The sequence below is a fragment of the Diaphorina citri genome, unplaced genomic scaffold (genome assembly GCF_000475195.1).
Source record: "Diaphorina citri unplaced genomic scaffold, Diaci psyllid genome assembly version 1.1 scaffold1475, whole genome shotgun sequence".
Taxonomy (NCBI): domain Eukaryota; kingdom Metazoa; phylum Arthropoda; class Insecta; order Hemiptera; family Psyllidae; genus Diaphorina; species Diaphorina citri.
The window spans coordinates 41,974-65,631 of NW_007378901.1; the positions used below are offsets into that span (position 1 = coordinate 41,974).

At 38.8% G+C, this 23,658-nt stretch overlaps 2 protein-coding genes across 2 annotated transcripts; one reads left to right on the top strand and one right to left on the bottom strand.

Annotated features, from left to right (window-relative positions):
• Positions 1-351: 351 nt before the first annotated feature.
• LOC103516065 (cohesin subunit SA-1) lies at positions 352-19,503 on the bottom strand. The gene is made up of 16 exons (XM_008481016.3): positions 19,084-19,503; positions 18,376-18,424; positions 12,430-12,603; positions 11,806-12,010; positions 11,101-11,326; positions 7,924-8,077; positions 7,421-7,569; positions 4,561-4,780; positions 3,736-3,960; positions 3,027-3,209; positions 2,402-2,705; positions 1,839-2,142; positions 1,347-1,516; positions 1,106-1,163; positions 489-807; positions 352-407 (listed from the first exon to the last, which is right to left on the bottom strand). Exons 1-15 carry the CDS (start codon positions 19,245-19,247, stop codon positions 576-578), a joined length of 2,817 nt encoding a protein of 938 aa, XP_008479238.1. The 5' UTR covers positions 19,248-19,503; the 3' UTR covers positions 352-407; positions 489-575.
• Positions 19,504-19,669: 166 nt separating this feature from the next.
• On the top strand, positions 19,670-21,144 carry LOC103516062 (mitochondrial ribonuclease P protein 1 homolog; the record flags this gene model as incomplete). The annotated part of the gene is given in 2 exon segments (XM_008481012.3): positions 19,670-20,545; positions 20,815-21,144. Coding segments are annotated over 2 exon segments (988 nt in total), but the record flags the coding sequence as incomplete, so codon positions are not given.
• Between the last annotated feature and the right edge of the window lie 2,514 nt (positions 21,145-23,658).

The window sequence follows — 23,658 nt, forward strand, 5'->3', positions numbered from 1 at the left end:
AAAAAAAAAGTGCTTTCTTTTACATACATATTACCTTCCATGGTATAAGTATTTTCTATTGTGTTTTGTGTCTTCACACGATAGAATAAATAGATTTTAACCAGAGACCCTATTGGTTAAGGTGAGAAGACGGGTAGTTAGTCGCCGAATGGCGGGCAAAACCCCGGCACTAAAGACCTTATCGCCAGCCAGCCTAATTAACTTGGAGGGTAGCGCGTATACCTTGTAAGCGCGGCGCGGGTTCGATTTCCGCCCGGGGCAGATTTTATCCTGAAAGGTTCGTTCTCGGAACGGCTGGCTCTCTCCTGTCCTGTCTTCCTTCTCTCTTCGTTTTCGGGACGATAAGACCTTAGCCTTAGCAGTTACTGTTCCTTCTATCAATCCTCTATAAAAAAAAGTAAAAAGACCTTACCAGCCGTAAAGTGACGGCATAAATCCAAAATAACTTCGACCACGTCGAGAATCGAACCCGGACACAGTAAAAAGACCTTACCAGCCGTAAAGTGACGGCATAAATCCAAAATAACTTCGACCACGTCGAGAATCGAACCCGGACACAGATGTGCTAGAATCGTTTACATAAGTGACTGAGAATCATCATCGTCCGAGTACCTATCCATGTATTTGTACGCTAGAGATCGTGTGGTACATTGTCTAGCCGGCCTTTGTACTAAAGGTTGGCCTTGTTCCTCATATCCTGCATTGATCATAGTGGTAGGCCCGGCGTCAGTACGGGGCCTCTTAGCCTTGGGCTTCCTGGTGGGGGCGGCCCTCTGCGGGACATTCTCCTCGAAATGATGTTGAGCCCTGGAATGAAAAGCCGAATTTGAACTTTTTGGGCACTTGATTTCTTTTGGGAGGGAACGACTTGGGGCATTTTTTATGCCACGAAGTGGTTTTTTTTTGGGGAGGGGGGGGGTTATATTACAAAAGGTGCTTTTGTGAGGTTGAAATTTGAGTGGAAAGAACGACATTACAGAAATACGAAAATTGTACCTACAATTCTACAAATCTTCAAAACATTCTAAAAATCAATATAAGAGTGATCAGCTGATAAAAGATAACTGTGACAAGAGAAGAATGTTAAATTAATAAGATTACTTACGCAAAATCATTGTCATCCAGTGAGAGATTATCGATATCCAATTCTTCATGCTCTTCTTCTGTAACCAAGAAACCCAGAAAATAGTGTTAAATAAAAATAAGGCACCCATAGTTTCAAAGGATTTTTTCCTTTTTTTTACCAGCAGTAGGTGAATTGTTGTCTTAAAATTTGTCTCTGAATACGTGCATTAAAATGGACCCTCCGGGGACCTGGTATTCCAGTGTTAAAACGCCTTACTCACCCATGTCTTTCTTGTTCTTCCGCGAGTAGTTCTTCTTGGTTGCCGCGGACACAGAATCTGATTCTCCATGCAGCAGAGAAGTCTTGTACAACTCTAGAGGTTGCCAGTCTTCATTCTTCTGACGGGAAGAGGGGAGGGGGGCGGTCAGCTTGCGGTTCAGGAAGTTCAAGCTGGAGGGGAAAAATCAGGCGATTACATTATGTACTGTCCTTTCTATAGCTAAAGGATATAGAAAGTAAAGAGATGTAAAAGGGTCCAACGTGAGAACCTCCTAAGTCCTATTTCAAATGACTAGACTTTGTATGTTTATGAAGTGAAATGTTCTAGACACTTCACCATTTTTAAAAATATACCATAAAAGAGGTATAGAACCTCCTCCAAGACAAGACATGTAGAGAGCCTTCTACAATCAAATTGGAAATTTCAGAAGTCATCGTGTCGGTAGATGAAAATAACAAACTTGAAGGGGGGGGGGGGGAATCTTTAAATCACATAAACATGATACAATTTCTTTTGCATACCTCTTCCTTATACTCCTCACAATGTTCCAATTTGAGCATCTCCTCCATGGAGTCCATAAACCTCAGGAGGCGGCCTTTGGTTTCCGCCACTGCATCTTCCACGGCCGTACCCGCTCCACTCTGGGCCAGCTCCTCGCAATGGTGCAAATCCCACAGGAGGGAGAAGTAGCAGGCCCGCATACAGTACTGCACGGCCTCCTGAGGCGGGGCCTTGGGCGAGTTGGACTGCGCCTCGAGAATGGTCTTGTAGGCCGTGTCCCATACGTTCCATTGACCTGGAAAAATAATCGAGTAAGAAGTATTTAGCTCCGTGGCGTAGTGGTCAAAGCACTCAATTAACAAAGAAAAGGGGGTGGGTGTGCAATCTGAGCCGATTTCATGTATTTCTTAAAGAGTAGACCTGACAGGCGGACCTTTTCAGCCGTACCTGTCAGGTCTACCTGATAGTGTGTGTGCTCATCAGGTATCAGGCGAACCTGATCTGTGATAGTGGCTGGCTGGCTCAACAATCGAATTCGAAGAGAGGAGACTTACCCATATTATGACACGAATAGAACGTGGCAATCTTCTTCAGACTGCTGACCAAATTGAACGTCTCATCATCATCAGGCTTCACTCCTGCCTCCAGTGAATTATTCCAGTCGTCCAAAGACTCCGTGTATTTGTCCACTATGGTCTTTTCGATTAGTGTACGTCTCTGAACATCGCACCGAGTGAATATCGACGCGTTTTCCTCGCAACAAAGTGTCTCGAGAGTTTTGGCACAGGTTTCCAGAACCTCGGTGTCGTTGTGCTTGTCCACGATTTTTTGCAGCTTTTTGAGAAGTTCGTCCAAATCCTAGCGGAAAAGAGGGACTGATACATTAGAATGGAATCAAATCAAATATACCTTCTTCTTAAAAAAAAGTGTGATAGAGGGAACTGTGATTCCTAAGATCTTATCGTCCCGAGATCAAGACAGGATAGGAGAAAGCCAGCCGTTACAAGAACGAACATTATCCGTTCAGGATTACAATCCGCCCGGGCAGGAATCGACTATGTGTGGACACACCTTAAGAAAACTGAAGAATAGCGGCATAGCGCTTACAAGGCAGACGCACTACCAACCAAGCTAAGTAGGCTGGAATAAACAAAGTTTACATTCTAACTTCTTACTCACTTTCTCTCGCCGCGAAGTGGTGTAGATATTCAAATCAAAGTACTGCGGTAGGGATAGTAAATTAGTCAGCTTATCATGGTCCGCCACATATTTGTCCAGAAGCTGGGGTAGTACTTTGATGAAGTGCTCGGTCAATCGCTGTTTGTCATCCTGCACCTGCTTCATTTCCTTCATGGAGGCGATCTGAAAATAAAATTTATGTTGATGAACAAAGGGGGTTTTTCTTTTGGTTTGTCTCTTTGTTCCACCATAGCTCCCGAACGGTTAGTCCGATAAGGGCCCTTTTTGAGTAGGGGGCACGGTTAGCCCAATGGTAACGCGCTTGCATGCCATCCAGAAGTTCCTGGGTTCGAATCCCACCATCGACAAAAATTTGCACTGGTTTTTCGATTGCAAATATTTATACGGGTTACTTTTTTGTGTTCTTGTGTTGACCCAGCACCTAAATGGGAAGTATAGTGTCTCTTCTTGCAAATCTGATGAGAGGCATATTTCGGAGAATTATGGGATTTTTTTTTCTTTTATTTTCAGGGAGGAATAAAATAGAACATACCTTGTATATCCTGCTTGAATGAGATAAAAAAGTCCCTTAAATCCAGCAGTCTAAACAAGGTCTCTTGTATTTCATGGGTTTAACAACATAATACATAGGTAATGTTTACAACAAAAGAGGAAGATACAAAAACAAGATGAAGATTCTACAACTTACTCGTCTATTCGGGCCTCTACCCACAGGGGCATCCCCAGTGGCCGCCTGGCGTACACAGCACACCATCAACTCTATCAAACTAGTCTCCTGTCTATCATCCAGAGGTTCCTCGTTATACTTGGGGTTCGGTTCTTCCAACAGGAGATCTGTCATACATTCCCAGTCCTTCATCATTTCATTGGATTCGATGAGGGAGTCTACTAGGTATGCACCGTGCTCGTGTAGCTAAGGAGAAAGAGGAAACCATATTATTGAAAGAATGAAATTCTCTAGTCCTCTTTGCCACTCAAAGAATCTAATTTGCCAGCCTAGTTAACTTGATTGGTGGCGCGTCTGCCTTGTAAGCGCTAGGCCGCGGGTTCGATTCCCGCCCGGGACGGATTTTATCCTGATGGTATAATGTTCGTTCTCAGAACGGCTGGCTTTCCTCCTATCCTGTCTTCCTTCTTTCTTCGATTTCGGGACGATAAGACCCTAGCAGTTACAGTTCCCTCTGTCAAACCTCTTAAAAAAAAAAAAATCTAATTTGTGGACGAGCCCTCAGGAGGAGGTTAGAGGTTTGATAGAGGGAACTGTAACTGCTAATATCTTCTGGAAAATAAAGTACTTACGCTTAAAAGACTGTTCCCACTTGTCGTGAGTTTCACAAGATTTTTTTCCCGAATATCTTGTAGGCAATGTAATTTAAATGAGAGGGTTCTCACTACACGCGATACGATTTTTTTTCCCCGAACGACAAGTGGGAACGGGCCTATAAATGTAGACCCCAACCGAGAATTTCCCAGACAAACTAGTGTCACCTCAGAGTGAAACAAAGTAAAGTACCTCAGATTCAATGAAGAACTGGACCAAGTCTCGAATCAGGGGCGTATTCTTGAGGCGTCGTTTGCCCCCCTTGGTATGCACATTAGCAAACTCGTCATCCGGTACAAACAGTCTCTCATTAAGGAACTCCCCTGCTGCTTGGGCTACAGCACGATGTGAAGAGTATACCAACTCGTACACATGTTCGCAATCCTTGTCTGTGAGGATGTCGCGGTGATGTCTGAAAAAAAAGGAATAGAAAAATTTATTTAATTGGGGTTAGCCCAGTGGTAACGCGCTTGCTTGTCATGCAGAAGGTCCCGGGTTCGATTGCTAATAACTATATCACACAGGTTACTTATTTTTTTAAACTGATGGCTTTGACTGTAGGAAAACTCACATGACTCGTTTGTCCTGTCGTAGCAGCTTATTGGTGAACTCAGCCAGGACCTCCAGGAATGGCAGATAGGGGGGCACATCCTCTTCCATGACTGTGGTGCCATCTCGCGGACTGATAGCGAACATAATGCCTTCCCTGTGTAGTACAGTGACTGCTTCACGATTCTTCATAGCATCCAGACCGAACGACAGAGCAAACCTCTTGGCGAGCTCCTGGAATCAGAGGAAAATAGAGGTCATTTACACCAAAAAGGAAAATGGTCTGGCTAGGGAACGTTAAACTGAGAATGGACTAGTGTCTAGCTGTGGGACTATAAACAAGGAGGAGAACAGCTAACCCTAACCAGCCTAGCTAGCTGGCAGTTCTTCAAAGGGGTTTCTTTGCTCCAAAAGAACAAGCACAAGTCCTCTCGATGGGTGACTGCGGTTCAGGACGAGTCTATTAAACATGGCTAGAGCAGGGCCGTATTTAAGGGGGGCTTTATCTTTGTTCCTTCACTGTGGAGCGGATTAAAAAGACAGAACATGTAAGAGAATCAGTACGTTACCTTCAAGCTGTTGAACTCGTTACATTGTCGATTAGACTCTGGTAATTCCTTGTACAGGAGAGTCAAACTGAGAACCATAGTGCGCGCGCAGCTTACTTTGTTTACCTGGAAATATGTAGGGAAAGCAAGAATTAATAATCATAAAGCCACCGTGTAGGGACGAGAAAATTTTTCAGGAGACATGTCAATCAATTCAAAAGAGAATTCTAGGTTGCGGGTTCGATTCCGGCCCGGGGCGGATTTTATCCTGATGAAATAATGTTTGTTCTTGGACTTACCTCTCGAGCTTTGCCCACACTGGTCTTGATAATATCCCCGTACGTATTGTATGATTTGACATAGTGTTTGAACACCCCCGCAGCACATGATGTAGGGATCATACCGTATACCACCAGCTTGCAGAATGAGGCGAGGAAATTTCGCCTCTTGTGAAGCTCTTCGATTTTGGAATGCTCATCCAGATCGTCTGACAGAGGACAGAAAACAAAATAAGAATGTTGAAAATGTCGGAAATGACCATTAGGCTGGTCTTAAAATAACTTCGTAATTGCGTGTTCGGCGGTGTAGTGGTCAAGCCTGATAAATAGGAGGGCGCCGGTTCGATCCCAGCTCAGACATGGAATTTTATACTAATTTAAATGAGAAAATGACCAAATAATAAGCTCTAAGGGTTAGGTGATAGAGAACGCCTTCAGTGTTAACCTCGCCTAGCGGTTACCTTCCACTCAAGAGTCTATTATTATTGTAATAACTTATTCATCCTGCTCGTATGAGACTAAAAAGTCCCTTTACCTCACAGTCTGAACAGGGTCCTATGTATTAATGGGTTCAGTGACGACACGATTTTTTTTCCGACCGACGCAAAACGGCCTAGAAGGCAATGTAATTTAAAAGAGAGTGTTCCAACTACACACGACACGATGTTTTCCCAAAAGTGGGAACATGCTTTTAAGAGTTATACAGGGAGGTTAAAGCCTTCAAAAAGGCGATATTTATACCTTCGTCCTCATAAATGAACACGTAGCTCTGAATAAATGAGTCCAGGACACTCAGTAACTCTTCATCAGCTTCGTAGATTAGCTCCGATATAGCAGGGTTCGGGTTCGATGCCAGCTGATTGCAGAAAGTGACCAGCACGTCACAGATGGTCAAATAAGCCTGAGAAACAAAAGGAAGACAAACTATTAACCCACTAAAGCATTTGTTTGCCATGCAGAAGGTCCCGCGTTCGAATTTCACCATTGACAAAAAATTGTACTCGTTTTTCGATTACAAAAAAATCAATGGTACTTTCTGGTGCTCTCGTGTTGACCCAGCACTTAAATGGGAGTGCTCCTTCACAAGCACATTGTACTTAGAGCTGAATCTTCCTAGTCTAAAACTTTAGCTTGATAGCTTAAGTTTGTGTCGACTGAGGATGAAACAGCTCAGGTTCATGGGAGTCTTTCTAACATGATCTTTTCTTTTCCAGTATTTTCTTCTTTTCCAACATCCAATCTTCCGCCTTCAAAGGTAATTCTTTTCTGTTTTTTTTTTTTTTTTTTTTTTTTTTTTTTTTTTTCTTCTTCTGAAAAAAAAGGAATAGAAAAATTTATTTAATTGGGGTTAGCCCAGTGGTAACGCGCTTGCTTGTCATGCAGAAGGTCCCGGGTTCGATTCCCACAATCGACAAAAATTTGTACTCGTTTTTTGATTGTAAATAATTCTACGGGTTACTTTCTGGTATTCTCGAGTTGACCCAGCACCTAAATGGGAAGTATCGTGTCTCTTCTCGCATATCTGATGAGAGGCATACTACGGTATGGACATGCTACGACACAGACCACCTGCCGTACACCGTGGTGATGGTCTCTAGGCATGTTTAATTGGCTCGTCCTGAGCCGCAGTCAAACATCGTGAGGACCTGTGCTTAGTCTTGAAAAGCTGTTACTTACTTCAATATGCTGATCACCAGTCTGACAGCATGTACTGCTACATCGTACTCCTTATCCAACGTCATAGCTACAATACGATCCTTGAATTTACTTGTGAACAGTTCCAGCTTTCCCTTGAGATCCTCAGATGCGTATAGTGGCTGCAGAGCCTGGGTTAGAATAATAGAACAGAAACGATTAGAATGTTGAAAATGTCATATTCCCATCGCGGTCAGGCGAACATCCAATTGGTCTGTATCCTGATTGTGGAAAAAAAACAACAACAAAAGCAACGGAATACAATACACACATACGAAAAGGAAACTTTCCTTGACAAAGCCTAAAACGTGGGCAAAACTCGAGTCAGATGAGAGTCAACAATTAAGTATCCAAAAACATATAACGGTAAGCAATAATGTCAATACTTAGGATGTCTAATATAAACCAAACCAATAATAATCATAATAGGTCTTAGCAATAACCATAAGGTACGAGTAGTACTTAGCAGGAAAAGAAATGTCTACCTGTAAACATTTAAGCCGAACTTCGCCCACTTTGTCATGCAATGTCCATCCGATATACTTGAGATAGGAGTCATCCAGGAAATTCGTATGGAACTTCTTCATCCATACACCGATCTCTGCCATACATATGGCGCGAATCTCAGGCAGAGTGTCCCTGCAAAATAATGTCATACAAATTATATATATTCTGCCCGAATGAGATTAAAGACTCCCTTCAACGTCCTTGGAATTATTGCATACCAGTGCTGATTGGAAAGCCAAGATCTATGCAGCCGGCAAATTTTGCAGATCTCTCCCAGCGGTAAGCTTCAGGCATTGTTACTATTACTTTCTGGTTCTGGTGTTCCCGTGTGACCCGTGACCCAGCACCCGAGTGGGAAGTATTGTGTTTCTTCTCGCCCCATCTGATGAGAGGCATACTACGGGTAGCAGATGTTGATGAAACTTTTTTTATATAAGAAAAAAAAAAAAAAAAAAAAAAAAAAAAAAAAAAAAATTTTAATTTAAAAAAAAAATTCCATTTTTTTTATTTGTAGTGAGTGGCTGGTTTATTATAAAAACACGAAGAAAAAAAAAAAATCTGGTGTGAACATCACACGACTTTCCTTATCCTATATAATGATACTTATTTGAGTGTTCTTTTAAATTACTTTTTACAATATCTCTAACCGTTTAGTTGATATAGCTAAAAACCGCAAAAAACGGTCGAAAACCGCCAAAGAGCGGTCAAAATACCACCAACCGCAGCACCTATCTCAACCAACGTTTCGTGTTGCATTCTTGTCACATTTGTGAACTACATACCAAATTTCAAGTCTCTACCTCATACCGTTCCCGAGATATTGTTGAATTACACCGAAAACCGCCAAAAAGCGGCAAAATACCGCCAAGCGTTGCACCGATCTTAACCAAAAGTTTCGTGTCGCATCCTTGTCACATTTGACAGCTACATACCAGATTTCAAGTCTCTAGCTCTTACCGTTCTCGAGATATTTTGTTTACAGACAGAAAGACAGACAGACGGACCAATGGCTGAAACTTTGGATTTAGGCCCTAGGGACCTCAAAACTTGTTTTGGCACTAAAAACTGACCATCGAAAATTTGACCCGTTCCTTCCTATAGGATAAGGAAAGTAAAAAGTGAAGAGCCAGTCTAGTTAGCTTGCAAGGGAGCGCGCTTACCTTCTAAGCGCAAAGTCGCTGGTTCCATTCCCGCCCGAAACAGATATTTTTTTTTCTTGGAACGGCTAGCTTCGCCCTTTCCTGTCCTCCTCTCTTTGAATTCGGGTCGATAGACCTCTGCTGTTTTTAGTTCCCTCTATCAAATCTCTCTCCCTCCCTATCTCCCTTCCTCTCTAAAAAAAAAGTCCACCTAAAATGTGTTCCCTACTTTCTCACATAGATCAACTTACACCCAGGGCCGTCTTTCCCGTTCGGATGGCGTTATACAACGAGTCTTCATCATTGTTGATGGTCTCATTAGGGGGTCTGCGTGTGACTGCGCCCCTACCACGCTTAGGTTTATCATCTGCAGGGGCAGGGGGTGGCATTTTCTTGTTGATAATGGGGGCAGGGGCTTCCTGCTGAGCGGGTGGGGACACCTGGGGGTTCATGGCATCTGGAAATGAGGGGAAAAATAGATTTATTACATCTAAAAAATATCTTTAAATGGGGCGGGGAATTAAAGCAAATAGGTATACTTATTTAAGTACTTTCTGGTGTTCTCGTGTTGACCCAGCACCTAAATAGGAAAGATTGTGTCTTCTCTCGCCCATCTGATGGAAGTAGGTATACTACGGATTACTAAGGGATGGGCATGCTAGCAGTTGTTTTATTGCTACCTAAGGTTTCTTAAAGAACAAGTGACCATACTACTGATGTTCGTTAAAGAATAAGTGACCAAACGCTGAAAGAAGGTAAGTACTTAGTCAGTGTGCTTAATATAGGTATACTATAGGTACATACTTCGAAGACGTGCTCTGGTAATCCGACCACCGCGGCCTTGTGGTGTCATTGGTTCATCGTAGTTGGGCGCGGGTTCAAAATCTTGTTGCTGTTCCTGCTGATCCTGACCCATGGGCTGATCAAACGGGATATGATGGGCGGGAGATGGGGCATACATCTGACTGGACACGGAGGGAGCATACTGATGCTGAGACACGACTCCGTCGAAATGTTCGTTGGTGTACATTTCATTCCTGTAAACAGAGGGAATAAGAATAGAAAATAGCCTGCCTATTACTAGTAATAATACTAGTTATACTGTCAGAATGAGACTGGAAAGTCCCTTTACTCTCGTAGTCTAAGGAAGGTAAACATTTGGTACAATACCCCAAAATCAAAGAGAGAAGAAGACAGGATAGGAGAAAGCCAGCCGTTCCGAGAATGAATATTATCAGTTCAGGATAAGATCCACCCCGGGCGGGAGTCAAACCCGAGGCCTAGCGCTTACAAGGCAGACGCCCTGCCCTCAAAGATAACTAGGCTGGATCAAACCTTTTTAAAAAATGTTCCTGCCTTGAAAAAAAGATAAGTAGGTACCTATATTTCGTTCCTGCATTGAAGAAGAGAGAAGTACATTTCGTTCCAGCATTGAAAGATTGAAACAAAGTTGGATACCTAGTACCCTAAAACACAGCAGCCAGTCACTCAAACTTAAAGATCAAATCGCGCCAACCAGTAATACAAACAAAGTCTATTAACCTGGAATCCGTGGTTAGCTGGTGTGTATTAACATTGTACAAAAGATCATTTTATCAGCTCCCAAATCTCGGGAACTAATCAAGATTTACAATGCAGGTAAGTACTTATCGGTTTACTCTACCTTTTTATTCTAGATTTTTTTTTTCTTAGTAAAAAAAGTTGACGCCAGCCTAGTTAGCTTAGTTGGTAGTGCGTCTGCCTTGTAAGCGCTAGGCCGCGGTTTCGATTCCCGCCCGGGGCGGATTTTATCATTGTTTTTTGACTGGGACTTGAACTCGCAACATCCCAATGACTAGGCAAGTGCTATGACCACTGAGCTAATGATTTTAACATCGGCCATAACTAATGATTAGCCGTATTTTATTACGTGACTTTTTTTGAGTCATCATACGAAATTTCTCTTTGGACTATTTTGGACGTAATGGCGCCACCACACCCCCCGCTATTTTAACATCATTCGTGACGATTTATTACCTGTATCGATGTACAAACACAGACTTGAACATATAGGTCAGCATGTTCTTAATCTCATCCATATTCTCCTCTAGTTCCTGTCGTTTGGTCATCAAAGATTCCAGCCGATCTGAGGCCCTCTTATCCCGCGTCTTCTGTCGCTCTGACTCGTACTGACGCTGTGTGTTGTCCAAGTTGACACTCACCACTAGGGCTACGTCCACTAAGGCGGTCATTAGCTTCATAGCTGGGAAGAGATGGAAACGAGAATTAAATGACATTTTGATTTGCTGTTTGCAATCACGTATTTTCGGTTTTAAATTCAGACCCGAAACGTACAGTACAAAATAGGTACGTGCCATATATAAGTTCATGAAGACATTGTGAGAGATAAAAAATCTTGTGAGGGGAAAAGTACTAGAAAGTTCAATATTTCAAATCAAGGGACATAAAAAGGTAAAAAAAAACTGTTCTCTTGTCATTCAAAATGCACAATATTACCAAATTTCAAGCCAATTGGCTGAGTAAAGTTCTATCAGATTTAACCCATAGGAACAAACAAAGACCACAAATCGTTTTTCTGTGTAATTTCGCCCTTGGCTGTTTATCTCTTCTGGGCTTGCGAAGCGACGATAAGTGTCCATAACAAAGTAAGCATGTAAGTATCTACTTGAAGTAATGACCGTCGTCGCAATGAACTCTCAAGAATACGTAACGTTCACTTACCTGCCAAGGTTGCTGTGTGTCTGAAAGCTCTCACTTGAGAGTCACTCAGTCCAGTTAGTAGAGAGATCACATTGTCCATCAGATATTGATCGTAAATGATCGAGTACTGACATTGTTTCACCAAGTGAGCCACAAAGTCGCAAAAGTTGGAGCGAAACTTCTTCCACTGTTGTCCCGCCATGATGAGTGGATACTCACCACTTTCCTGTCAACCATAAAACAGTTATTATGAAATTTAATTTCCGAATCTGCTAGCCTCGTTAGCTTGGTTGGTAGCCTTGTAAGCACTAGGCCGCAGGTTCGATTCTTGCCCGGAGCGGATTTTGTTTTCAGAATGGCTGAATTTCTACTATCCTGTCTTCCTTCTCTCTTCGATTCCGGGATGTTAATACCTTCCCAGTTACAGTTTTTTTTATATTAAATTTATTTATTTATTAAATTTATACCTAAGCAGGTGAAAAGCCCCACTTTGGCCGACAGTTACAGTTCCCTCTATCAAACCTCTTAAAAAAAAATAGTAGGTATTACAGTCAGTCAGGTCCCATGACCTTTCATTACATTCACCTTGGACTCAGGAAAGCGGGATTCGATTCCCAGAATTTCTCTTTTCTTTAACCTACTTACCTCATCGAACTCCTCAGTCATTTTCCGAATAATGGCGGCGTGCTCCATATTGTTAGCCATATTGGACGTTATCTTTCCCCTACACCCAGAGCCATTGATGAAAAACTGCATGAGTGAGAGTAGTGCACTCTCCTTGTGCGACTTGTACTGCTCTATCCACTCATCTACCAGCATCTAAGGAAGCACAGGGAAACAATATTAAATTTAACTCCAGCTACTCACTATCAGGCGGACCTGATAAGGTGTACTTGTCAGATCTACCTGATAGTGAGTGGCTGGTTTATTATAAAAACACGAAGAAAAAAAAAAAATCTGGTGTGAACATCACACGACTTTCCTTATCCTATATAATGATACTTATTTGAGTGTTCTTTTAAATTACTTTTTACAATATCTCTAACCGTTTAGTTGATATAGCTAAAAACCGCAAAAAACGGTCGAAAACCGCCAAAGAGCGGTCAAAATACCACCAACCGCAGCACCTATCTCAACCAACGTTTCGTGTTGCATTCTTGTCACATTTGTGAACTACATACCAAATTTCAAGTCTCTACCTCATACCGTTCCCGAGATATTGTTGAATTACACCGAAAACCGCCAAAAAGCGGCAAAATACCGCCAAGCGTTGCACCGATCTTAACCATTTTTTATATTAAAACACATGGTTATTTCATTCCACAGAATTTCTCAATACTTAGTCTCCCAACAAACAAAACTGCAAAGAAAACATCTACAAGGGACATTCACCATTCAAATGAGTCTAATTTAGATCAAATAAAACATGATATTAGGAAGGAAACCTATGATGACAAAATGTGTGATCTTGTCAAAAATTTTCAGAGAAGACAAACAGAGAAGTTAGAAAATGGTCAAAAGAAATCAGATCAAAAATCTGGATATGACAAGCCTCAATATTTTTGGGTGCCATTGGGTACTTCTGATAGAGATAATAATAAAAATCCAGACTTTATTTTGCTCAGATCTTATGCCTATAGTTTTGAGTGGATAAAACCCACAGAAATTTTCAAAACAGCTACTGATTATAAATTTATTATAAATCATTGTTTCAAAAGACTCAAGAAAAACAATGCCAATAAAATTTTAAATGCTCTAAAATATTTACTTCATTTTGATGAGCTTTTAAGCTATGACCAAAAAGGATATATAAGGTTTACAATAAAAGAACATCCATTTATCATAGAATTATTGGAAAAAAGACTTGGAACCATATCAAAAATTCCACAGAATCAAAAAGTCAAAGAAATTATGGCATTTATAGATCTAAGCATAGACATTTTTCAGCTTCCTCATGGAAGAAACTGGCTTTGGTTGATAAAAGTTATTTTGATAGATGTTATGAAAATGTCTGAACTATTACGGAACCAGGACAGTAAAAAACTTGAGTATACAAAACTTGTTGTTTTATTGAATTTAATGTTTGCTAAATATTTATTGACATATGAAAAAGATTTAAATTTGTGTTTCAAGATGCAGCAGCATACATACAATATAATATTGGTACACAAAGAATGGACCGTTCCACAACGCTATATAGAACCAACAAAAAAATCATGGGGATTAGGGATACTAAACATGTTTAAGGTAACATGTATACTGTATTATAGAATAGTCATCAAACTAAACAAATACATAATTGATGAAGAAAATGACACAAATGATATGATTTTTAAAGATGAACTTTTGAAAACATATAAACTGGCCATGAGAAAACAGAAAGAAAATGAACTAGAAGACTCTGTGTTGGTACTATATGAGCTTGTTGATCTTTGCCACAAGGCTGGTGATAAGTTTCTCCTCTGTATTACCTATGCTCATCTGTCACATTGCTTTTTTGTATTGAGACAAACAAAGACAGCTTATTTATATTTGGAGCTTATTTGTCACATGGGAAAGAAATTCAACATGGTTGTTTTGGAAATATTAGCTCACAAGCAATTGGCTATGATAGCAGCATGTCAATCAAAGTATAAATTAAGCATGTTTCATTTCAAAAGAGCATTGGAAACAAGTGAAACTCACAAATACATTAAAGAGGAGCTTGTCCATGAAATTGATGATATTAGAACATGTATGGGGCAAGTCATAGCAAAATATAAAATGAGCCATACAAAACTATCACTGGAGGATCCTTTGGATGTTGACTTGAAATGTTCTTGTACCATCTATCAAAAATTATAGCTGTTAGAAAAAAAAAATAATAACATGTCACTAGTTATTTAAATGTACCAAAACGGCTGCTGCTGCTGCAAGCATGAGAAAAGTAGATCAATGAACTGTAATGAATGATTTGAAAATGAAAGAAATACTCTTTTTTTTACATCATGAGAAATATTCCTATGGTTATTTTACTAGATCATGACATTGAGTACAAGTGAAAAAAAAAAAAAAAAAAAAAAAAAAAAAAAAAAAACAGCTAGGATCAGAATGCCACCTTTACTTATCTCTCTTGTGCTTGTAAAAGTCCTGTTATACAATTTTCTGTTGAACACTTCTCATTTCTTTAATTGACCTTCTCTGTAAGCTAACCCCATTTGAGGCGTGCCACAGCAAAATGTTGTAAGTGCCATACCCCCTATATATTGGTTTTATTGAAGAAATGTGTAGTAAGTGCCAAGCTTTACAAGGTATCAAGATGAAATACTTATGTTTAAATTTATTTCTTTTGGTGGTGAAAATTGGAAATAACGATTGTGTGTGTACAAAATATTGCAAGTGCCATAGTTTTAAAATGTACAAAACATTGTAAGTGCCATGGTTTTTTGACTTGCACATAGGTACTTACAACCTTTTGCACTTGCACCCTTTGTGGCACTTAAGTTTTGCAACCTGGACAAACTTTAGCATTTTATTTTATTTTAATTCTGCATGAATCTCATTCTTTTTACAATAAAACTGAGTGTATCTCATCGTTTTAAGCCAATTATTTGATTTTTTTTATCTACCTGCTATAGTTTTTTTTTGAAAAAGGTTCTGTCTCTCAAAAAAAAAAAAAAAAAAAAAAAAAAAAAAAAATTGGCACTTGCAAATGTTTTGCTGTGGCATACCTCATTTATACTTCCAGATGGGTAACCATTTGGGCATTGATCTCATTTTGGCATCCTGAAACTAAATTGTTATAATTATGCAATCTCCTAATATTACTGAAAATCCCTATCAAACAAATAACTGTATCTACTTCTCTATTTTCAGGTGGTATGCTTGACAAGAGGATCACTCAGCCTCTTTCTCTTGCTAAAGCTAAGAAAGAAAAAATTAGAGCAGCAAAATTGCCTTTGGACAATTTTCTTGATTGGGGAACTGGTCACAAATCCCTCACTTTAAATCAAGTTTTAGCCATCATGAATGATTGGAGGAGAACAAATGATTGGAAATATTCATTTCGTCACATCCCCAAACGGAAGTTGAACCGTGGAGATGATTCCCTATATTTAAATCAGAATGAAGGAAGAAATGATAGTAAAATTTCTGCAAAGTTCATCAAGGAAAGAAAGAAGAGGCAGCTTGTTTATGATTTACTGTTGAAAAGATGAACTCCTATATTTTTTCCAAGAAGTTCATGTTTTGAAGCATAAACATTAGACAATGTTTAGTCTCTAAGGTGCCTACATCATGCTGATTGTCAAGTGTAGACTTGCATTCAATATCTCATTTGAATATGTGTCTGAAAGAAAGGTATAGGTACATAAGTGATGATCTCAAAAAAAAAAAAAGTTTGGTGTGAGTACACAGTACACTCATACCCCTCCACAGTTTTCAGTTTGTATCATTCCTAATTTCCTACTATATAAAGCAAAAAAAAAAAAAAAAAAAAAAAAAAAAAAAAAAAAAAAAAATGGTTTTAAAATCGGAAGGGGGGCGAAAAAAAAAAAAAAAAAAAAAGAAAGAAAGAAATTACATGTGCTTAAAAACTACAATTTAAACCTATAGGTATCAAGTTTCTTAGAATGTTCTACATATTGAATAATATTGGAAAACACCATAATAATTATGCCCTTAATTCAGACACCTATTCAATTGATGCTCAACTGACAGTGTAAGCCTATTTTCCTTTTGTAACGTTAATGCGAATTGACATTAGAATTTTCCAGGGGTGGGGATAATAAAATGGAAGAAGCGTGGTAGTGGGGGTAAAAATTGACAATTAAAAAAAAAAAAAAAAAAAAAAAGCAGGTGATAATTTTTTATATTTTACCACAAAAATCTAAAAATTGACAATTAAAAAAAAAAAAAAAAATCAGCTGATGAAATTTTAAATTTTACCGCCAAAACTTCCTATATTCCTAATGTAAAACAAGATGGTGGATCGTAATGCAAGAAAAAAGCTACAATACAAAATTTGTGAAAGGAGAGGAGGGGAAGTTAGTGTACATTAACATTTGAGAAAGAAAAATTCGAATTAAGCTAATTTGCATTAACATTATGAAAGGAAAATACGCTATGTTTCAGATGATGTTGTGTCAATAAACCATAATGTAGACTAGTCTAGGTAGACTGTAGTACCTACTGTAGTTACACTTCTTTCTGTCAAATCTTACAATATTGTTAGAATTGGGGGAAACATGGATTCATTAACTTTTTTCTAACAAGGTTGTGAATTCATTAGAAATACAGTGAGTGCTTAGTTTTCAGCAAAATAAAGTAATTAATCAAGTTGTAAGTGTGGTTTTATTTGTCAACTAAAATAATATTAAAGAATATTTTATAATTTCAGGTCAAATATTAAAACTCTCTTCCAGGCTTTTTTTAAACCAAAAAGTCTGTATCAAATACATATTTAATTGGTTAAAAGTAAGCTTTATATTTTAATTAGAGACCCAAATTTGCGGAAATTCTTTGGTCTTTGACTTTTTGTATATTTATTTCTATTCTCAAAGTGAGTTCATCAAGCTACAACTCCCGGCTTTTAAAGCACAAGTCCTCACAATGGTTGACTGTGGTTCAGGATGAGCCAATCAGCCAATTAAACATGGCTAGAGATCATCACCCCAGTGTCTGGCAGATACAAAAAGATGTCTTTTCTTTACTCTGCCAACACTATTCGGCAAAATGAAGCCACTACAACAACAACAACATCAAGCTACAATGTATCCAAACAGTGTTCCTACTAAGGACCCTACAGCTCCCATAGTTAGAAATATTCTCAAAACAACAACATCAAGCTACAATGTATCCAAACAGTGTTCCTACTAAGGACCCTACAGCTCCCATAGTTAGAAATATTCTCACTGCTGGGCAGCGCTGCCCAGTTGCTCTGAGAGCAGTGTGGTCGCGCTGCCCGTGAGTTTTTCATGTGATTTAAAATACTATTTTTGTAATAATTTGTTCGCTGGAAGTTTGTAATGGAAGTCGACGCGACCCGGCAGCTAGGATCGGAACGTCACCTTTATGGCGCGACCAGGCAGCTCGGCAGCGCGACCGGGTCGCGCTGCCCGGCAGCTAGGATCGGAACGCCACCTTTATCTAAAACTTTCTCGCTTTGAGTTCATAGGTCGTCGCGACAAATTTCGATATCAGAGCTCATTTGTGTGAGAAAATGTGAAAAAAATCCCCCAAAAACCAGTTTTTTTTGGATTTTTGGCTTTATGGTTTTCTGGACAAAATTTGCACCACCATTTTCGTGTTCCTGGTAAAAAGACCTTTAATTTGATATATAGGTCGACCAGGTTTGGATAAGTCCTTCTATGGGGACAGACAGACAGACAGACAGACAGATACCGAAGCGAATACAATAGTCCGTTCCTTATACCTTTTATTATTAAATTTCTATTGTAATTTAAAAAAGTAAGGACGGACTAAAAAGTTAGGTGAAGGAGAAGAGAAGGCAAATAGGGAAGAAATGGAAGAAGTAGAGGAATACCTATGTGGAAGAAATACTAAACACGAGGCTGAAAAAGGCTTGGAGTCACGCGTGCCGGAACTACTTGCTTTAAAATTTGAAACTGCCACGTCTAGATGTCTAGAAGCATTTGAAGAACTGGCATAAGAAAAAGAAGCAGAATGAGAAGGAAAAGAAGAACTAAGAGCGAAATATGAAGATGTTATGAAATGGAGTTTAAAGTTTGCTGACGAAAGAATGAACCAGAGACATCAGAAGAAGAAATAGACCGGATAATTTAGTCCCATCCCGTCACAAGATTTCATGATACTGTCTGTTCCTACCAAGTAAATCTCCTGGATGATCGAAATAATCACCATTCAAATTATGAGCGAAACATGGAAATAGAACCTTAAAAAATAATAAACCACTATTACACCCTTAAATGAAAAGCATGCCGAGAAAAGCCGTTCGCCAAACGGATTACACAACTGGTCGTACGTTATGAACTATTATTGTAATTTCTCGATTTCGAAAATGACTGAAAAAAAAAAAAAAAAAAAAAAAAAAAAACTACTAGTGATTTTCATTCAAGTGCTTTTCTATCTATGTTTTATTGTAGATTTTCTCATTTAAAATTAAGATATTAAAATTAATTTCCATCAACATTTGTAGGTAAGTATAGGTAAAGCTGTGTTGACAGCTGTTGATCAATGATGACTGAAATCATCCACACTGCTTTGACAACACCAGCGACTGATGGCTGCCGTCAACTGTGTGGACACAGCTCAAGACCTGCTATCTCATAATTTACTTACATGGGATTGTGTAGAGGTGTCTGAGCATGATTACTGTATGGAGTATAAGGTGTGAAAGGTTCCTGTATATCTCCTCCTTCAGTCATTGGAGTCATGGGATTAGTATCATACTCCGGAGGAATAGGATCATCCATACGAATCCTCTTCCCGATACTTCGATGCATCCTGATATCCCAGATTTAACTTGCAATGTAAAGAAGCCTGTTCTATGCACTGAGCACTGATACAAAAAAACTGTACTTCTGCAGTCCAATAGGTAGAATTTTTTTTAATGGTCTTCTATTCTTCTAAACTTGGGTGTACAGACCAGGTAGGTATACCAGATTATTTCCATAATTTTATTTGGGACTGGAGAGCTGAAAGCTTTTGATTTTGAAAAATGGAAAACAAAACACAAACACCAAAAAGTGAAATGACGCAAAAGCGGCAAAAATGCAAAACGCAGTGGCCATCTTGAACACAGCCTACAAGCCGCGCTTACATCTTTTTGGCTTCACCAGAAAACGGTTGTCCACTGAATTCTCACCTCGGGTCATTTTGCTCGGAAAATTTGAAATTTTTGAGAATTTTGAGGTTATCTTTTGCTTTTGCTGTTTGCTCTCTGAAGACTTCTGACTAAACAACTGAACATTTCTGGAAGTTTGGAAAATCTTGAACTTTTACCTTTTACACTTTCAACTTTGCTTTGGATTTAATAATTTTCCATTACAGTGACTACTCAAAAGAGCTGTACTATGTCTGTAATGTCTGATTAGGTACCTGTGTAAGTCCCAAAAAATATTCTATTTTTACTATACCATCAACATGCATTCTAGGTTCTCCAGTTTTTTGAGGAAACAGTCCTCTTCAATTTTCCAAACTATCAAGAATTCAAAGAACTCATCAAACCAAGTAAAATCACTCCTCAAGTGTGATTCAACTGCAAAGACTCTTTCTCAAACAAGATTTTATTCTATTGATGCATCTAAGAACAGTGAAGATCTCCAACATTCAGCACAGAGTGAAGATGTGAATGGTGGATTGGGAGACATTAGCATAGATGTTGTTAATTCTGCTATAGACAACATTGACTATGATGCTATTACTGAGGGGGATCCCGAGCTATTGTCCAAACTGAAATTGTTTGTACTGGAAGTAGACTCTATGTTTCAAGATGGCCACAATATACCATCTCAAATTAGCACCAGTGATTGGAAAAACATATTGACTTTACCATCAAAACATCAAAGGTCTAAATATCTGACCTTCTTATTCAAGAAAGAAATGATAAAAGCAAATGAAAAAGCTAGGAAAGAGGCCAGAAGATGTTCACAAGAGGAAATAGCAGCCAGTAGAGCTCAAAAATTGGCTGAAAACAAACACATCTTCTATGGTTTGCAAGGAAACACCTTATTCCATAGACTCTACGATAGTTATATGAACAAAATTGACAATTTTAGAGCCATGAACTCAATTCAATTGGGTAAGTTCTGATTTGTATTCTTGAGAAATGACTGTTATATTTAAATATAATAATAGTTAAAGTGCCATGTCCTGAGTTCAATTCAAGTTTTTAATGACACTTCTAGATGGGCCATAAGCTCTTTCCTAATCCTAGACTCAATCAGAATTCAAAAATTCCTAGCCATTCAAAAGATAAAGGGGTGGGTACCTTAATATTCTTTTTCTTCTGATAATAACAGATGGGTCTTTCACTTTGTTACCTACTTGATGATTTTTGTTTTATTGCAGGACCAGACATTATTATTGATATGGACTATTATGACTACATGAATAATATGGAGCAGAGCTTGCTTGCAAAACAATTACTTTTCATGCTATCAGAAAATAGATTGCTCTGGGAACCCTACAATTTAATATTTTCTAGTTTCTATAAAGAATCCATTGTAGCACAGAAACTAACTATGGTTGTAAATAATTTATACATGGATGATTTTCCCTTCAACTATACAAGCAAACATTTCACTGAATTGAATTACAGCAGAGAAGAACTTGTATACCTTACACCCCATACAAACAATGTTCTTCTGGAGCACACTCCTGGTTCAGTTTACATTATTGGTAAGATTCAATCACTTTCTAACCTTATTATTAAGGTGGCGTTCCGATCCTAGCTGCCGGGCAGCGCGACCCGGCAGCGCTGCCGAGCTGGGCGGCCGCTGCCTACTGCTTCCTATGTTCCCACCCAAAAATCCAGAATTACACACAATTATGGGTTTTTGAAACCAAAAATTACTTCCAGATGATAGAGAGAAACAAACATTATCTATAGCAACAGACAAAAAGAAATATAAAAGTAAAAATGGGGCTTATAGCTTGAAACAAAATAATGACGTCAAATAAAAAATCAAAATCTACTCATAACAAGCTTTCCCTCTTTTTCAGACTCTACAAATGGATATCAAATATGTAACTTGTAGACCTCAAGAATTCAATCAAAGTGATATAGATCCCAACCATTACTTTATGTACATATCCCAAATATGGTCTATTACTTGGAAAAATTAATAAAATCTCTCTCAATTACAGAAAATCTTTCAGATAAGGTTCATAATCATAAGTGTCTACAGATTAAAATTAAAACATGTAGAAAATCCTCCAAGTTTGTATGTACAGCATATCAAATATCTAAATAGGAAAAAACATTTATCTATAGTCATCTCAAGTAATAAAAATAAATGTACATAAATAAACAATTTACATTCCTATGTCTTAAACTGTATCATTACAATAATTCTGTAGATATTTACAGGTCTAGTTTGATTGGTTTCTTTACATTACGTCCCACTCTTGTAATGTTAGCTTTGATAGGACTAGGTTGTTTCGAATCAACCTTGAAGCTTTGTCAATCGTCAACCTTTCTCCTTCCTGATAGTTCCGAAATAAAAATTCAAAATCCGCGGGTACAAAAATTCTTAAACATCAGTGTATCCAAACAATAGCATTTGCACAGGAGGCAGAAGGAATGGTGCCAAACCACCTGCACCATAAAGCAAATGAACCATACCATCAGTGTATCCAAACAATAGCATTTGCACAGGAGGCAGAAGGAATGGTGCCAAACCACCTGCACCATAAAGCAAATGAACCTTTGGGCTTTGCTTTAAATCAACCAGACTAAACTTAGACAATTCTTTTTTAAATGCTCCAAGAAATTCATCAAATTCTGGTTTGTTGGTGGGTGGAATCCGCAGGTCTCTTTGGGATTGAAATGAAAAGTCATTTATTTTAGTGAGTAAAAGGGATTCATTTGATCTGATATCCTTCCTTGAAATTTTACAGAAGGATCTATCACTGGTTGAAGCACAAAAGGTGATAGCTTTCAGAAGGCATCTTTGTTCTAGTTTCTGGAAAATACTCTTGTTCAGATTTGTTACTCTACAAGGGCTGGAACGAACCAATTGCAACGCCAACATTTTGATGACAATTAAATCAAAACCGGAGATAAGTAGATAACTAATGAATGAAAATTTCAATTTCGTCGACCGAAAATCGAGTAGAAGCTTTGTCAATCGTCAACCTTTCTCCTTCCTGATAGTTCCGAAATAAAAATTCAAAATCCGCGGGTACAAAAATTCTTAAAAAACACAGCCTACTTTAGGATTCGTTCACATTTGTAGCTACCGCTTAGCGTGCCGGCATAATGTATAGACGATATGGTGCCGGCCACAAATTTGCAGGGTGTACCATAAGGGTGTGTTTATGAACAGGGCTGAGATGAGCTCGGACGACGTGAGTTAGCTGTCCCGGCGGCAATTTTTAAAATTCATTTTATATTTATTTTTGTTTGCTTTGTAATTTGCTTGTTTTTAATAGCTAATATAAATGAAAAGTATAATATAAACGTGCAAACTAAAGATAAAAAGTAAAAAATGAATTCAGATTGTACAAGTTGCGGAAAAAAAAACAAAAATTCGAATTTCCCGCCAACTTTACACACAAAAAGGCCGACGATGGCCTATCTCAGCCCTGTACATAAACACAGCCTTATGTGAGTGTTTGGTACACTTGAAATCGTACTGGATTATTATAAGTACTTGACGTTTGCCAAACGACCCCCATTTTGCCTGGTATTCATATACGAGTGATGTTCGCTAGAGTCTCAGACCTCAGACGTTAGTAGTGATATATTTGCACTGTTGTTTGCATTGTCAGTACTATGGATATGTGAGTCATAGTAGGTATACTGTACTGGAGTCTCTACTAAGTATTAGTCATGGGAGATACCATATAAGTGTTGGGTTCTGGTGATCTCCGCCAGTTAGCGTAAGATAGCACAATATGAGCTATTAGCTTATCAACCATTTGGTCTCACTGTTGATAAGCAACAATCGATTCAGAGTTCTTTGAAGTATCTCTCGAACCACTAATTCAGTGTCCCACGGAGTACATTGTACCCCTTAAAGAATCAATCAATTCTTCGGAAAGACCTCTTCTAGAAACCACTTTACCAATTTATTTCTATCTCAATTGCTGTCCCTATCATAGTGACCATATAATAGAATATACCTTGTTCATCCTGCTCGAATGAGACGAAAAAGCCCCTTTACCACAGCAGTTTAAACTAGGTCTCAT

Excerpts from the sequence above, each read along its gene's own strand:
- LOC103516065 (XM_008481016.3), bottom strand. The coding sequence starts at position 19,247 with ATGCATCGAAGTATCGGGAAGAGGATTCGTATGGATGATCCTATTCCT. Across the intron at positions 11,327-11,805 it reads ACACACAGCAACCTTGGCAG|CTATGAAGCTAATGACCGCC; the intron begins GTAAGTGAACGT and ends ATCTCTTCCCAG. Across the intron at positions 4,781-7,420 it reads CTGGTGATCAGCATATTGAA|ACATCACCGCGACATCCTCA; the intron begins GTAAGTAACAGC and ends CTTTTTTTTCAG.